Below are 15211 nucleotides of genomic sequence, written 5' to 3' on the forward strand. Positions count from 1 at the left end.
GCAAGCGCATTGCTCGCATGGTCCGCGCCCCCAGCTGGGACTCTGGCTTGCCCCATTGTTGCAAGACTTTTAAACTGCAGAGATCGCAACAGCATTCTGCAACTAGCACAAGACCGCTGGATGATCAGAAGTCAAAGAAACAAATGTTAATTCTATCCGAAATTCACTCACTCAGTACAAGCTGCGTGTCAATAATTCCTACCAGCCAAAACAATCCTTCAGAAGGTGGACATATCCTCCCCTCTTCTGTACCCTGCAAAACTGTGCATCCTGTTTGAGGGGAAGCCTCAGTTTTTCACTGATACTAAATCCACCCTCAAATTTGCTAAACATATACCACAAATCAGCTGTTACTCAGCGATTCATGTAGACAATACCCTTACCAACAATGTTTGATGGACAGACCACCCGGCGCAAGAGGGAGGATTACCTTTGCCTCTTAGGCATGGCTGACCCTGGGGGCATGGCCCCTAATCACTCCTGACTTTGGTCTATGGTCAGATGGTGTAGTCCCTCCAGGCACCTGCCGTGACCTCAAGTCTATCAATCAGTCATACTGAGCCCACTGACAGACCTGCAGGTGCTTGACATCCATTCATCCACCCTGCCAGATCTTGGCCGGGGCGTCCACCTGGCTCTCCTCCACTTCCAGGGATGTTTCCCAGACTTGTTATTGCCTTTCTAGTGGTATGTTGTGCTGGGGGGTGGGGTTGCTTTACTTGACCACTATTCTGGGTAAAAGTGGGGAAGTGGGTGGTTGATGGGTGCAGAATGTTGGTTATTACTACTGTTTGTTTTTGCTTTATTTCCCCTCTTGCTCCCCAGCACGGTCAGTCAACCTACTTACACCTCCCCATGTATTGTTTACTCCAGGGTTCTCCTCTGCACATTTCCAGTGTCCTTTACCCATGACATCATGGCATCTACCAAATGCCTCACCTCAAAGTGGTCAACTGCATTGTGCGGAATATTTCCACTCTAAAATCACGGCCATGTTGGCTGCACTCTGAGATTAAATAACAGATTTTTCCGAAGAGGCCACTGGTGAAACTAACTACTTGGACCATGAAGTGAAGGCCTGCCAATGCGGGGAAGGTGACCGCCCTGGTAGAACCTTTGCAGTACTACTCCACAAGCCGTGGGCTTCCATTTATGTGGTGGAACTGCTAGATGACCACCAAGTCCTCTAATCCAACCCTAAGGAGCTACTGGAAACTATGACCTCCTTCAATGCCAAACTATTCACTGCAACCCCGGTACACTCAGAGGATGAACTCTGTGCACATTTGGATGAAGTTCAACTCATATGGTTAGATGGGCCTATCTCAATTCACCTACTACAACAGAAGAACTCACACAGGTCATCAGCAGTCTTCCGGGTGATAAAGCACCTAGCCTAGACAATCTAACCATTGTCTTTTGCAAATAATTTGCATCTACCCTCGCTCCTCATGTGTTGACAATGTTTGAGGAATCTCCCTACCCCGTCCCTCAATGAGGTGGTCATTGTGATGCTTCTCATACGTGACAAACCAGCGCTCCATTGTGATTCTTATTTACTGTTTTCTATGTATAGAAAATCTTGTCTTACTTGACACCACTAAGGTGTATGATTCTCTTGAGTGAACATATCTTTTTCCACCTTTAGGTCTAGGTTATTGATTTATTAGGCAGATACAACTTCTGTACACCCTACCCACCACCTGCCTACATCTCAATGGTATGACATCAGTCCCATTCTGAGTTACTCCTGGAACACAACCAGTGGCATAACAAAACATGGTGGGTTCCCCCGGCAAAGTACCTGGAGGGGACCCCCTTGCCCCTGGACCAAGTCAGGGGCCTAACGACTGTGTACAGGATACTTTGCTGAGGGGGGCCTTTGCAGCTTCAGGGCCCCCCACACCACATGCCCTGTGGATGCCTTTGTGACGCCACTGAATGTGACAGGGATGTCTACTTTTGCCCATTCTTTTTGGCATAGCAATGAAGCCTCTGGCGGACCATCAAGAACAATATCATGCCCACCAAGGGCTTGGCTTTACATCCAAGGGTTGGTCATCCGAATTAATGCAGATGACATCCCCATATACGATCTGTGAACTCCAGGAAACTTTGCCCCAATAACTTGTGAGGACATACAATTTAGATGTTTTTCAGGAATACAGGTAGACTGGTCCAAGTCTGTATTAATCCCTCTTACAAGCAGCACCCAGGCCTTCCTTACGGAATGCCCATTCAAGTGGGCATCCAACATGGTCTGTTATCTGGGAATCGGGCTCAGTCAAAATCCATATGAACTCTGGAAGGCAACCTACAGCCACACCATGTTGTGGCTTGACTACCGCTGTCCGTCTCCGGACTGATAGCGATAGCAAATATGGGCGGTCATTCTGACCCTGGCGGTCAAAGACCGCCAGGGCGGAGGACCGCGGGAGCACCGCCGACAGGCCGGCGGTGCTCCAATGGGGATTCCGACCGCGGCGGTAAAGCCGCGGTCGGACCGGCACCACTGGCGGGCTCCCGCCAGTGTACCGCCGCCCCATTGAATCCTCCAAGGCGGCGCAGCTTGCTGCGCCGCCGAGGGGATTCCGACCCCCCCTACCGCCATCCAGATCCCGGCGGTCCGACCGCCGGGATCCGGATGGCGGTAGGGGGGGTCGCGAGGCCCCTGGGGGCCCCTGCAGTGCCCATGCCACTGGCATGGGCATTGCAGGGGCCCCCGTAAGAGGGCCCCTAAATGTATTTCACTGTCTGCTGCGCAGACAGTGAAATACGCGACGGGTGCAACTGCACCCGTCGCACAGCTTCCACTCCGCCGGCTCGATTCCGAGCCGGCTTCATCGTGGAAGCCTCTTTCCCGCTGGGCTGGCGGGCGGTCGCCTTCGGCGGGCGGCCTGAAGGCGACCGCCCGCCAGCCCAGCGGGAAAGTCAGAATTACCGCCGCGGTCTTTCGACCGCGGAACGGTAACCTGACGGCGGGACTTTGGCGGGCGGCCTCCGCCGCCCGCCAAGGTCAGAATGAGGGCCATGATCTTCCTACCAAAGCTCTTGTATATTTTTCCCAACCTACCCCTCCCCATCATGGCTAAATTTCTGTACCGTCTGCATTCCAGCCTTGTAAAACTGAGCAGGATGGGTAAACAGCCCCACACCACATGGGAACTCATCCCTTTACTGCTTGTCAAGGTCTAAAGTAAACTCACAGAGTAATTTAATGTTAGCACTAGAATCAAACCCATTAGTCCCATTATAAAAAGTGATACAAAATGGTCAAACTGTTAGGCCAGGTGATAAAAAAGGTTGGATTGAAGTGTTGTCAGTACAAACTGGGCTAATTTTACACGCTAAGGTCACTTTGAACAGTGCCATCAAACCCACCCTAGCACTACCAAAAGAGATGGGTTCGCTGGGACCAAATGTGAAACTTAGCCATCCAAGCTAAAATCATCAGTTGCCCTGGTCTCATGAAAAATAATATTGTCAGGATTATTTATGATGGTAACCCAATTCTTGGAGCCCATTTTGCTGGCAATACCAGCAATGTTCTAAAAGAGTATTTTGACCTCTTGTATATTCTTGACTGTGTTAGTTAAAATCCCCCCTTCTATGCCTGGGCTTGTGACCTTAGAGTTAGACAATACAGAGAGATCGCAACTGGATGGGTCCCTTATGGAGCTCATATCACAGTCCAAGTAAACTGCTTTCCAGGCCTGGGCACCGCTCAAAGGCCTGGAAAGTGCTATGTCATTCGTTAGCTGCCATATCTCCCAGGGGCTCGAAGCGACTCTGAATATGGATGTTATAAAGTGATGGCTGAGGTAGCATGGGGCCATGAGTACGCTCTCAAATTGGAGGGTGTCTAACTACTCAACTATAGAAATAACCAGGGCACAAGAGCTTAATACTGCCTGACACACATTGGCCTTGGAGGGAGGCTCTAATTAGGTCACCTACATATCGCAGATTTCTGAGGGTTACAATGACACAATCACCCACAAAATCCTTATGTCTGCTCCCCACCCATTCCACCCTTGTTGCCATAAGTACTTCATTGAAGATTTTACTGTGGTTCCTAAAATTCCTATGGATCCAATATATGGACCTGTGAATTACATTAACTGGATAAGGAAACACAGCACCCTTTATAGTGCTGTCAGGGGTGTGGTTGCCTCCTCCCCTCAGGCAATGTGGGTGCCTCCTGGCACAAAGACGTCTGGGACACAGACTCCTGTGAAGGAAGTCCTATGCAGTGGGGAAGCACAGCGCGCTTTATAGCACGATTAGGTGTGTGGCCACCTCTTCCCCTCAAACAAAGTGGGTGCCTCCTGGCACAAGACTGTGTGGGGCACAGAGTCCTGTGAAGAAAGTCCCACACAATGGGGAAGCACAGAGCACTTTATAGTGCTATCAGGGGTGTGGATGTTGGTGCGTCAGACCTTAATAAGTAAACTTACAAGGGGACGCAAATAGGTCTATGAACCTTTTGACTCTCAATTAAGATGATCCTTCCATTACTCCAGTACATGCAGATCAATTATCAATAATCAATCAGTATTCTCAATAATCAGTGATTATCAATAGCATTAGTAATTAATGGAGTCAGTAATTGTCACACACCATGACCTTTCAGTCATGAATAACCACACCTTTAGTAAAAGTTTGAATATTTATTTCCCTATATTAACAATGTTAAGGTCATGTATTTTAATCTCCATTTCAAATGATACACATACAGAAACAACACTGGCTGTCCAAATGGCCGAAAGAAACACAATCTAATCAAAGCTTGTACTATTATACACTATAAGGTATCAGTGCAAATTAATAACAAAAATAATTGTGCAAACGATATCACATACATTTAGATTCAGCAAAGAAAAGGCATCAACTGTTATTCCTCTAACAGACAATCATTATTAAGAAATCCTTAACTTACACCAGATTAGCATCAGCACGTTGGGCTTCATGCAAAACAATTTAGCAAACACAAATTTGGAAAACATCTAGCTATGTCTCTATCAAAACAGCGTGGTTGGTACCTAGAAAGAAAAAGCAAACGTACATTGGAAGTCACATTTAGTAATTCATGTATCTCTCCTCAGTTGGATCAGCAAGCTAAGATAGTCTTCATCAGCAGGACATCAGTTCGGTCAGCAAGGCATCAGTATTCAGCATCAAAGTTCAGAATTCGCAAAGACTTTAAGCAATAAAGTTAAGCATGTCTCTTGACAAGGACGCTCAAGAAATTATGACGGTGGCAAAAGGCAAATGCGCAATGCTGGTTTCTTCTCAGTGCAGTCCAGCTAAATTAGATTCCCTAAAACTACTTCCCAAGTTCCTATTGGTCAAGGGATTGCACGTTCATACTTTGTCCAATAAAACTAAAACTTCAAATCTAATGACTCTTCCACTACTCCATTCACATGTCGCTGATTGGCTTCTCTTGTAATGTCCTCGTAATCCAGCTCGTCAGGTAACAATATTGCTGCAGCTTATACTTCAGTCAGTATCTCCATTGTTCTCCTCCTGAGAAAGTTAGTCTTACACACATTGCATTTATAATGTTACATTTAGCAAGAACAGCATCTTCTAGCAGGAGGTTCTCAGGCGAAACGGCTTTTAGCTACGAGCACATTTAGACAGTACAGTGGAAAATCACAGTTTAATTCTCTGAACAGCCATTTTATTAAATGTTAAGAAATACAGCTTGACATGAGGCCGTGCTACTAGGCCAAAACCTTCTCTAAGTTAAGGCCTACAATTAATAAAGCTAATACATAATGCATAACCCTTAATATGACATATTACTACATTAATCAAACATATGCTCATCATTTTATATTTCGTGAACATTGGCGGCCACTCATCGTGATCACATTTTCAAATGTGTGCATTATTTTTCTATTTTATTACTTTTTTCTACACAAATCCATTTCTCATAATACATGAATACTCATTAATATTTTTATTAAAACACCTGCACTAGCATGGACACGGAGTCCCGTGTAGAAAGCCTACCAGTCAATTAGCCATTCCCCATTTTTCAGGAGTGACACTGCACCTTATTAGAGCGATGTAATCATTAGTATCAGTGAGAGTATGCTCACAGGATTAGTAATCAATACAGTATGTAGTGTCAATCATCATATTAGGAAGGTAGATGTATCTCATTATGTGGACATTAATGCCGGGGAGAGTCTATGTCCATGACTCTCATCCGGTTCTGGGGAAGAATGGAAAAATATCCTCACCCAGACACAGGTTTTTGTAGCCAACAAAACTCAACAAAATACCAACAAAACTCAACAAAATGCTTAATAAATTAGAAAATTGCTTCATAGCATTGCCATTCCCAATGGAGGGAAAATCTTTTGTCAAATCAAATTGACCTTTTATTGAAGCCATTGCTTGATCTTCCATGAGATAATTCAGCTGTCAGAAGCCCATTTAGCAAATGCAGGTAGGATTTGCTTCCAACACAGGGAATGTAGTTATCAATTAAATCCATTACTGTATGCAAATATTTATGAAACAGATGGTCATCCATATAAAACACTCTAGATACATTTTAATGCTTTTTATTTGAGAAGAAGCATCAGCTGTGTATCAACAGTCAAATTAGTAGTTGCCATCTATAAAATACTATAAATGTAGGGCACAATGGAGAGTTTGGCATAGGGAAGCACTGTGTTATGATCTCTGTTAAAAAGTCATGTGTCCTAAGGCGCTAATAGCTGGTCACAATTATGGAACTACATTATTTTCAATTAGTTTCTGGTCCTCGTCACTGAGGAAAAACATCACATAGTAACTATAGAGGGCATAGTACAGTAACTGGGATTTTTTTCAGCATTACAATAGGGATTGGTTTTTACTTTATTGTACATTTTTTTATTTCCATTGTGCCTAGATATGTTCCCTGATATTGTTTGGACACATTTTCAGTATTCTTCATACCATATTACTGAAACAACAATTACCAACATTACCATATGTCATTGACAGACTTCTTTTTGAAGTGAGTATAGACAAGTACCCTTTGTTCCATTTCCCCTTGGCTTTCTCTCTGACACCTATGTATTAGCACCATTGGTGTTATCTACTCCACTTTTCTCTTAGGAATTTTGATAATTCCTGCACATATCATTCTAATTAGGCTACTTATTGACATATCCTTTGCCTTTGGGTCCTGTTTTGCTGCATGTACTGATTGTGGCAACACTGGGAATATTGTTACTCATTCTTTCAGTCTTTTCATACTGAGCCATCCACATTTTCTTTGAATGCAACTGTGCTTCTCATGCATGTGCACTAACCAATATCACTATGTTTTAGTTTATAATTGTGTCAGTGTCACTAATAGCTCACTAGTCTTTGGTCTGAGGACTCTTGGGACTTACATTCAGTATGTCTCTGGGAATGTTCTTCCTTTATTTTTCTTCTCCTCTCTCCACTTCTTCTCTTTTTTCTTACCTGGTTTCTCTCACTACATTTATTCGGATACTATGTCTGTATTTTAACTTCTATATATATTGTTACAGCCTTGATAAAGTTGTGTTGATGAAACACGTGTTGGCTGGTTGTCGTCTCGCCATGGCCACTCTTGACAATTTGCAAAACATCATCAGGCTGTAAATTTTGAAACATTAGGGGTCAGATTTACAAGGCCCTTGTGCCACACAAGCATTTTTTTACACTAATGTGGTGCTAAGGAAGCTATTTCCCCATGCCATATTCACAGAGTGGCGCAATTCTAGCATTGCGCCACTTTGTAACCCCTTGCACCACATTATAACTGTGCCAGGTATAATGTATGCAAGAGGGGAGTTCTCATGCAGGAAAGGCACAAAAATGGTGCAGAGCATTCTACAAGTGTAACATTTTTTCTGTCATTTTTAACGCGGGCTCAGGCAGGTGTTAAAGAGATGGGCCGATAGTAACATATGGGCCTCCCTAGTGCCTGCAGTAGCTCCATCATTTATGATGCTAATCCAGCAAAGCACCACAATAGCACCATCAATTATGATGCTATTGTGGAAATGTGTGCGTTGGTGCACAGTATTTTAAATATGGCGCAACCATGGTGTCAGGTGGGCCAGGGGCAGCACAAGAAAAGTGGCACATCAGGACCGACGTGCCGCTTTCTTGTGGATCTGGCCCTAAATGACTAGAGGTATCAAAGAACTATCCTTAGCACTTTATATGATGCTATACACATGAAATGTATTATGTTTAGATGTATTACAATTCTGACTGCCCAATGATGTATAAGAAATATTATTCTTTGATTAGGAAAATAAACTAAAAACCTTAGATTCTGTTTGTGTATTTTTCTTGTCTCATATTCCTACTAATATGCTAATTGCTAACACTTTGAGATTACTTAGTTGGTGTGCACCAGACTCAATATATAGAGCCTTATTACGACCTTGACTGAGAGGTTTTCTCTATCACAAATGTGATGGATTTCCCGTCTGCCGTATTACAATCCCATTATATTCAATGGAGATCCTAATACGGCAGAAAGGATATCCATCGCATTTGTGATGAAGGAAACTCCTCTGTCAAGGTTGTAATAAAGCCCATGGTGTTTTGGGTTGGTGTGTCTCCCGCTTTTACTTAAGTTGCATCTTTATGGTGCAAGGTGCTTGTCTGATGTAGCCCTCCTTAACTGCATTTCTTTTGCTTTTGTACAATAAAGCCTTCTTTTATCTACTACATACTTCACTAGCAGATATGGGTTTAATCATAATCACTGCTACCATTGTAAGGTTGGCAAACTGATTTAATCAGATGCTTTCAGTCAAAGTTTTCTTGTAAAGGCAATACATGTGATTTGATGGGACTAGTTCCTGTGCTGATGGTCTATATATTATGTGACATATGATGTTTTATTTGTTTTAGGAGTAAAAATTGATAGTACGATCGGAGATGTGGGAGAGAATAATACAGCCTATTTCAGTGGGAATCCTTAGGCTTTTCATTTAGAAAGCATGGTACGGGAGAAACCCATGTCATTTCATAGATACAATAAGTATTGCTCTTCTTATTAAGTTTGTTTGGGGTAGCAAAAGAGCATTTCCCTGATGTTTCATATTTAGAACAGTCAGTAAAATGCAATGTAATTTAGGTGCTGATACGTCGATACCCATCAGTTGACTGCATAAATTACAAAGCATAACTGATAAATATTAACTTGATGTTCTCTGCAGGGCAGAGTAAGGGAAGGTAACATGTAAGGCTCAATTTAGATACACTGAACCTGCTGTGATTGAAGGATGAGCATTCTAGGATCTTACTCCCACAGCTCCTACTGTAGCCAGATCAGTCAGAAAAATAGTAAGGTCAACTATACGTATGACTGTTAAAAAAATGGAGAGTGGTAAAAACAAGTAGGTGTAAATAGCCTTGAATAGGGTCATAAGGTTGTAATATCAGTGCTACATTGTTTCAAACGCCTACCTGCTATTCAGGCAGATTGTGGTCACTTTTGGGCCAACTCTGCTATTGAACTACAATGCTCCTTTTTAAGATTTTATTAAAAGGGTAACTCAGTTATAGGTCTAGTGCTTGAGAGGTCAGTGATGTCAAGATTTTTTTTTTCTTAGTGTAGACATATTTTGACAGTTAAAACAGGTTTACAAAGATTTGTCCTCTCTCAGGAGATTCACTGAGATCTGCATAATAGATGGTATTGTGTTTTTTCATTATCACAAGGAAACTGTAAAGATACACATTTCCTTTGACTCAGTTTGACAAGCCTGTGGCAGGATGATGGAGTGGTTGCTAGTATAAAGTTTGCTGCTTATTCAAAAGGAGATGTGTTTGCCTTAGAAGAAGTTTGATTAGGTAGCATTCCCTAATGGAAAAATAACTAAAAGTTGTGTAAGGTGTGTGGGAAGTATGGTTGGGAATTGTTTTTACTTTGTGTTCACCCTGCCATGATTTGGGAGTGAGATGGCCACTGCAGTGGGAGAGGGGAGGTATCATATTTGAATAATGAGAGACAGAAGAATGTGTCTGTTTCAAGCCTTTAATCAAAGTTCACTCTTTAATTTTCATAAATTAGAGTTTATTTTAGGCTAGAAAGTAAATGCATTTAAGTTAACATTTACAAATAAGGCAAACAATTTGTTAGGCAGGAAGATCACTTCTAAATGAAGCTGTACTGTATGAATGTCAGCTGCAGGAAGTCAAGGTTGGGTTTTATAGAAGATCTTGCTGCCTGGCCAATAATATCAGTTGACTATTGGAAAACTCATGCAAAGGCATGCTTTTAGAAGCAATGAAGAGGGTGAAAGGTATATGATTCCAAAGTGTAATTGACATTGTGACAGTCTTACTGTTTCAGGTTTGAGCCCCAGATAAGGTTGCTAATGATTGAAATGTAATTTATACAGTAACAGTTTAGCCAGATATTGTTTGCATACTGTCATGTACTGCTGATTACAGGTCACCAGAGGAGCTGCTAAATGGGGACCACTATGTATGTGTGTTATTCTATTAATAGCATGAATTTGACCTCCCTTACATTTGGAAGTAAATGTGTCCACATTAGCATTTGGATTCCTATACCCTTTATTATATTCCACACTTTTTGCCTCTGAAAATACAGAATATTGCTCAATTCTGTTAGTTTCTCTCTCTGTGATATATGTTTGTGTCGGATACAAAAATCTACAGGAAAAACAGTCTAGAACCCATATTGTTTGAAATCCTTCTTCTTCATTCCACTTATTCATTTCCAATAAATTATTTGAATCTAGTATGAAACGATGACAAAATTCAACACACCTGCGGATTAGTTTCTCTTGTACTCCAGTATATTATATATTGTTCATTTAGTTTGGTGGTGGAAGCATATAGTTGAATGTTCGGATGACATGTTGAATTTCGTTGCTAGCTAGTAAACTGAGCAGGTGCAAAGGCGCTCTTCAGTTATGAAAACTGCAGAATTAAAACCATGCAACATTCCCTGTTTAGGCATTGCCTGTATGGATTTTCATTTACAAATTTCACTGAACATTTAAAATTAAAATATGTGTTAATAGTGAATTTGTATTGATTTTGCAGTAAAAAGCCTAAGAAACCCCCAAGACGACAGAACAATCGACTGAAACCTTTAACTTTGGCCTATGATGGAGATGCAGACATGTAGATCACCCAGGGAACAAACAATTTCCCACTGGTACATGAGAAAAGTATGGAACTTGTGGGACGGGCCAACATGAGTATGAAAATATGGCTACGGTCCATCCAAAAATGATGAACATGGAATGATCTCAAGATGGCGAAAACAAGGTTTATATTTCAGTGCATTTACAGTCAACAGTCTGGTCTTTTAGTTAACTAGAAGCATGCACTGATGGAAAAAAACGTGCATAATGGCCTTCTTATGGTGTTCAAGATAAAAGAATTAAACCAAATCTAATTATAAACATTATAACTGATTGTGAACACAAAACAAGTTAACAAGTCTGGTCTGAGACTTCAGCATCAAAGTATAGCTAAGATGCATGAAGACTTCATACCAGCCACTCAGCAACTACTTATACTCATGTATAACCTATATACTCAATTGCCACCCATGTTTCTCTTATGCTGTGTTTTCTTGGATTGTATAGAATAAAGCACAATTTTGCATTTGGTAAAATATCCATTCATAACAGAGAAGATATTTCAGCAGGTTCAAAATTGTGTTAATAGATACTATTTGTGATCACATACTTAACATGAGTAGGTGTGATTGCAGAACTTGATTCTTTTATCTCTCCAAAGTGCATATACCACCAACCAGTATTACTTGCAAGTGTCCTCGATTTCAGTATTTTATAGTGATTTCTGTCTCAACAACAATCCATTTGTAAATGTTTCTACTTTCTCTACTTTCAAATTGTGGCCTGCATCTTTTTTCTATATGCAAGGCACATTTTTTGCACTATATTAGTGCTGCATGATATGCACTTAACTAGTATTGCCATAGAAACAGCCTGTTTTCATGAAGGATGATGTGTCTTGTGCTAAAAGTGTGAAGTAGACATTTGCAAAAAAAGACAGTGTTGTGTCTGGATGGAAGTAGAAAAGTTTGAATGAGACACAAATAATTCACCAAGATTTCTTGTTGGAGCAACAATTTTGTAAATTATTCAGCAGAATTTATAGGAATGACTAATTTTCTGCTGTACTGACCAATACCATTTTGTTTCCTTGTTCACTTTAGTCATATTTTGAAGGGTATTTATGATTATACAATTTTGTATTTATTATCTTTGGTAAAAAAAGAAAATATGTTGTACCTCAAGTTATATAAAATATTCTGCTTGTTTATCAAAAATTCTGTGAATATATTCATCACCACCTAAAATTATGGTATTGATGGCCATTCGGACATCTGTTCTCTCAGCCAATACATCATAATTAGACTCTCAATACCTGTAGAAAATATGGGTCTTATTGGACACATCTCATAGTTCTTGTGGAAATGTATGAGTTAGTGAAATGGGTTTGCTATTGGTAATTTATATTGAGCCCTGCATTTATGAAAACAAGAATGACATCCTCACTTAGAGCCCGTTTTTCCTTACAATGACTTCCATAATGTTCAAAGGCAAATGCATTGTTCTTGTATTTTTTTTTGTCAATTGTGTGCATTTTACTCCATGAAAAAAGGTTGAGCAATAGTGCTTTGGAAACTAGGTCTGTATCAAGTGGCAGAAGAATACATTTGTTATATTAATAGTCTCTCTCTAATAACGTGAATGACAGCTATTTATAGCAATTGTTATTAGAAGAGGCTACATTTAGTCCAGTTGGGACACCATCTCCCATAGCTTTGTAGCAATATTTAAATTATAAAGGGTATAATGTTTACTATAACTATACAATTTCCTTTACAAAAAACGTCAAGACCCTCATGCTCATTTAATATTGAATATTGAATATTTTCTCTAAAACAATAAGTTGAGATTTAAACTAATCTTCCCCTTATCTCCATGAATCCAAACAGAAACGGATTCACAATAAGATTTTGTGTAATATTTTCTTTATAGGAGAGGCTAAATGTGAATGTTAATAAGTCATTTTTCGGTATATGTGTTATTATTATATGTATTTTGAAAGATGAAGGTAAAAAATGTTCCAATTTTTCAGATTAGAAAAAATCAATTAACAACCAACCACAAATAGAAACAATGAAAAACATCTGACACAGCAGTGTTCTTTTTTTACAGTTGGTGGATCTTGTATCACTTGAATCTCTGCCTTTTTAATTTCAAATTTTCAGTATAATTGGAAAACTAGGTTTGGGCTTTCCCTAATCTCTGACAAGCATTTTGTTCCAGTGTGCATGCCAGAGTGACCTTATCCTGCCAAATTTACAAGGACTAAAAAAGAATGTAACATGTTAATATTTCAAATAAAATAGCCCATTAGTATTTCCTGGTTTTCTATTCTCTTTTATTTGATGAAAGGTGTGTGTATACGTTCTGTACATTGTGGTGAGATGGGAGAGTGAGGCTATGGTTGAAGTGTAGAGAAGAGACACAACAATAGAGTTCTGTTAGTTCAGCCCCATCATTGAACATGAAATTCAAGGTAAAACAGCTGGTTTATTTTTTAATCTAAGTAAGCTTTAGCAGTATGTCCAATTACACTACAATTGTTCTCATGTTAAACAGCACTTAAACACTTTTGTACAGTACATCAACATGGTTACATTGGCAAGACCATTATATGGCTTTGTTGTTTAAGATAGATGTGAAAACCTCATGATGACAAGAATACATGTTAGTTTCACTAACTGCCTTTGTGGCGTGGCTATAGTAGATGATGAACTGAGATTTGCCAACTACTTATGTAGTGTGCTTTTATAATGTAACATTTGAGGCACTGACTAATATCTTCAAATGTTCTGCTAATTAAGCCTTTGAATACTGGGAAAAAAAGTTTGCCATTTGTCAAGCATTGGGTATAGCTGCTATAAAGTATAACTTTCTAAGCCTGTGTCATTGTAATGTGAAAACAAATTAACACTCACGTATTTAGTGATGTCAGTGCCACAAGCAAGTGCTGTACAAATTAGTTGTTCAAACTTTACATTTATTAGCTAGCTAGTAGAAATGATATTTCCATTGATTAGAAATATACAAACAGTTATGCATAGTATGATCTGGTTTAACTTTGGTGATATGGCTGTATGGCTTGCAGTTTTCATTATAAATATGTCACCACTTTTCTATCTACTGCTGAGATTTCTACACTGTATATTGGTTATAATTCTCATTGTCCCTCCCATAACACCTCACGGTACATTTTATAATACAACATTAATCTATTCAGTTCTTGTAAATTAATGTAAACATTGTTAATATAAATAAAATGTGTCTTTTTACATTTCTGTAAACCGTGATCACCCAGAAGTTAATAATTTATTTTGCTTAACTTCAATTGAATGTTTATTTTATAGAATAATGATGCATATGTTTACGGAATGCTTTACATTTTTTGTTATTTGCTAATTTGTAAATTGTGTAATGTATTTTATTTTTTAAATTATGTACATTATTTTTTTTATTGCCCACAATGTGTATGTCTTAAATATGTTGACTGTTTATATTTCCTAATTCCCCCAAGCTTCACTCAGTTCATTCAAATGGCCTGTGAAGATGTACTGTTTTTCCACATTTTCTTATGGGTTATTTGTACATACGTGTCCTATAGCTGACAATAAAAATACACTGAAAAACTTCTGATTTACACCTTTTGTTTCAGTAATTGCACAGTGTTTTTCAATTACATTTGTTTATGTATAAGATTGTGGTATCAAAATGTTTCAGTAATAAACTATGTATAAACATATTACAGTCCTCACTTTACATATAAGTTACCGCTGCACATCAGTGACGTAACGAAACTTGAGGGGGCCCCCTGCAAAGTACATGGAGAGGCCCCCTCCAAACTTACTTAGGAGCTCTCAGGCCCAAGTACTGTGCTGAGGGGGACCCCTGGACATCGGGCTGTAGGGTCCTTTGTAACACCACTTTTGCACGTATTTTCTTTGCATCCTTTTTATCAGAAAAAATGTGAATATTTTTCTCTTCTTAACCACAACACTAGCCTTTTGGTCCCAGGGTCAGTGGCCAGCAAATTAATCTTTCTGGAAATTATCAAAGAGGCTTACCACTCTAGGAAACTCCTTTTCTGGATTCCA

At 39.8% G+C, this 15211-nt stretch overlaps 1 protein-coding gene across 1 annotated transcript in view; it reads left to right on the forward strand.

The window, feature by feature from the left end:
• The window catches only part of THSD7A (thrombospondin type 1 domain containing 7A), a 934571-nt gene extending 919821 nt beyond the window's left edge, over nucleotides 1-14750 (forward strand). The window contains exon 27 of the mRNA XM_069211831.1: nucleotides 11077-14750. Within this exon, the coding sequence (XP_069067932.1) occupies nucleotides 11077-11161 (85 nt within the window). The 3' untranslated portion in view covers nucleotides 11162-14750. The remainder of the gene's footprint in view (nucleotides 1-11076) is intronic.
• Nucleotides 14751-15211: the final 461 nt, after the last annotated feature.

The sequence above is a fragment of the Pleurodeles waltl genome, chromosome 10 (genome assembly GCF_031143425.1).
Source record: "Pleurodeles waltl isolate 20211129_DDA chromosome 10, aPleWal1.hap1.20221129, whole genome shotgun sequence".
Classification (NCBI taxonomy): domain Eukaryota; kingdom Metazoa; phylum Chordata; class Amphibia; order Caudata; family Salamandridae; genus Pleurodeles; species Pleurodeles waltl.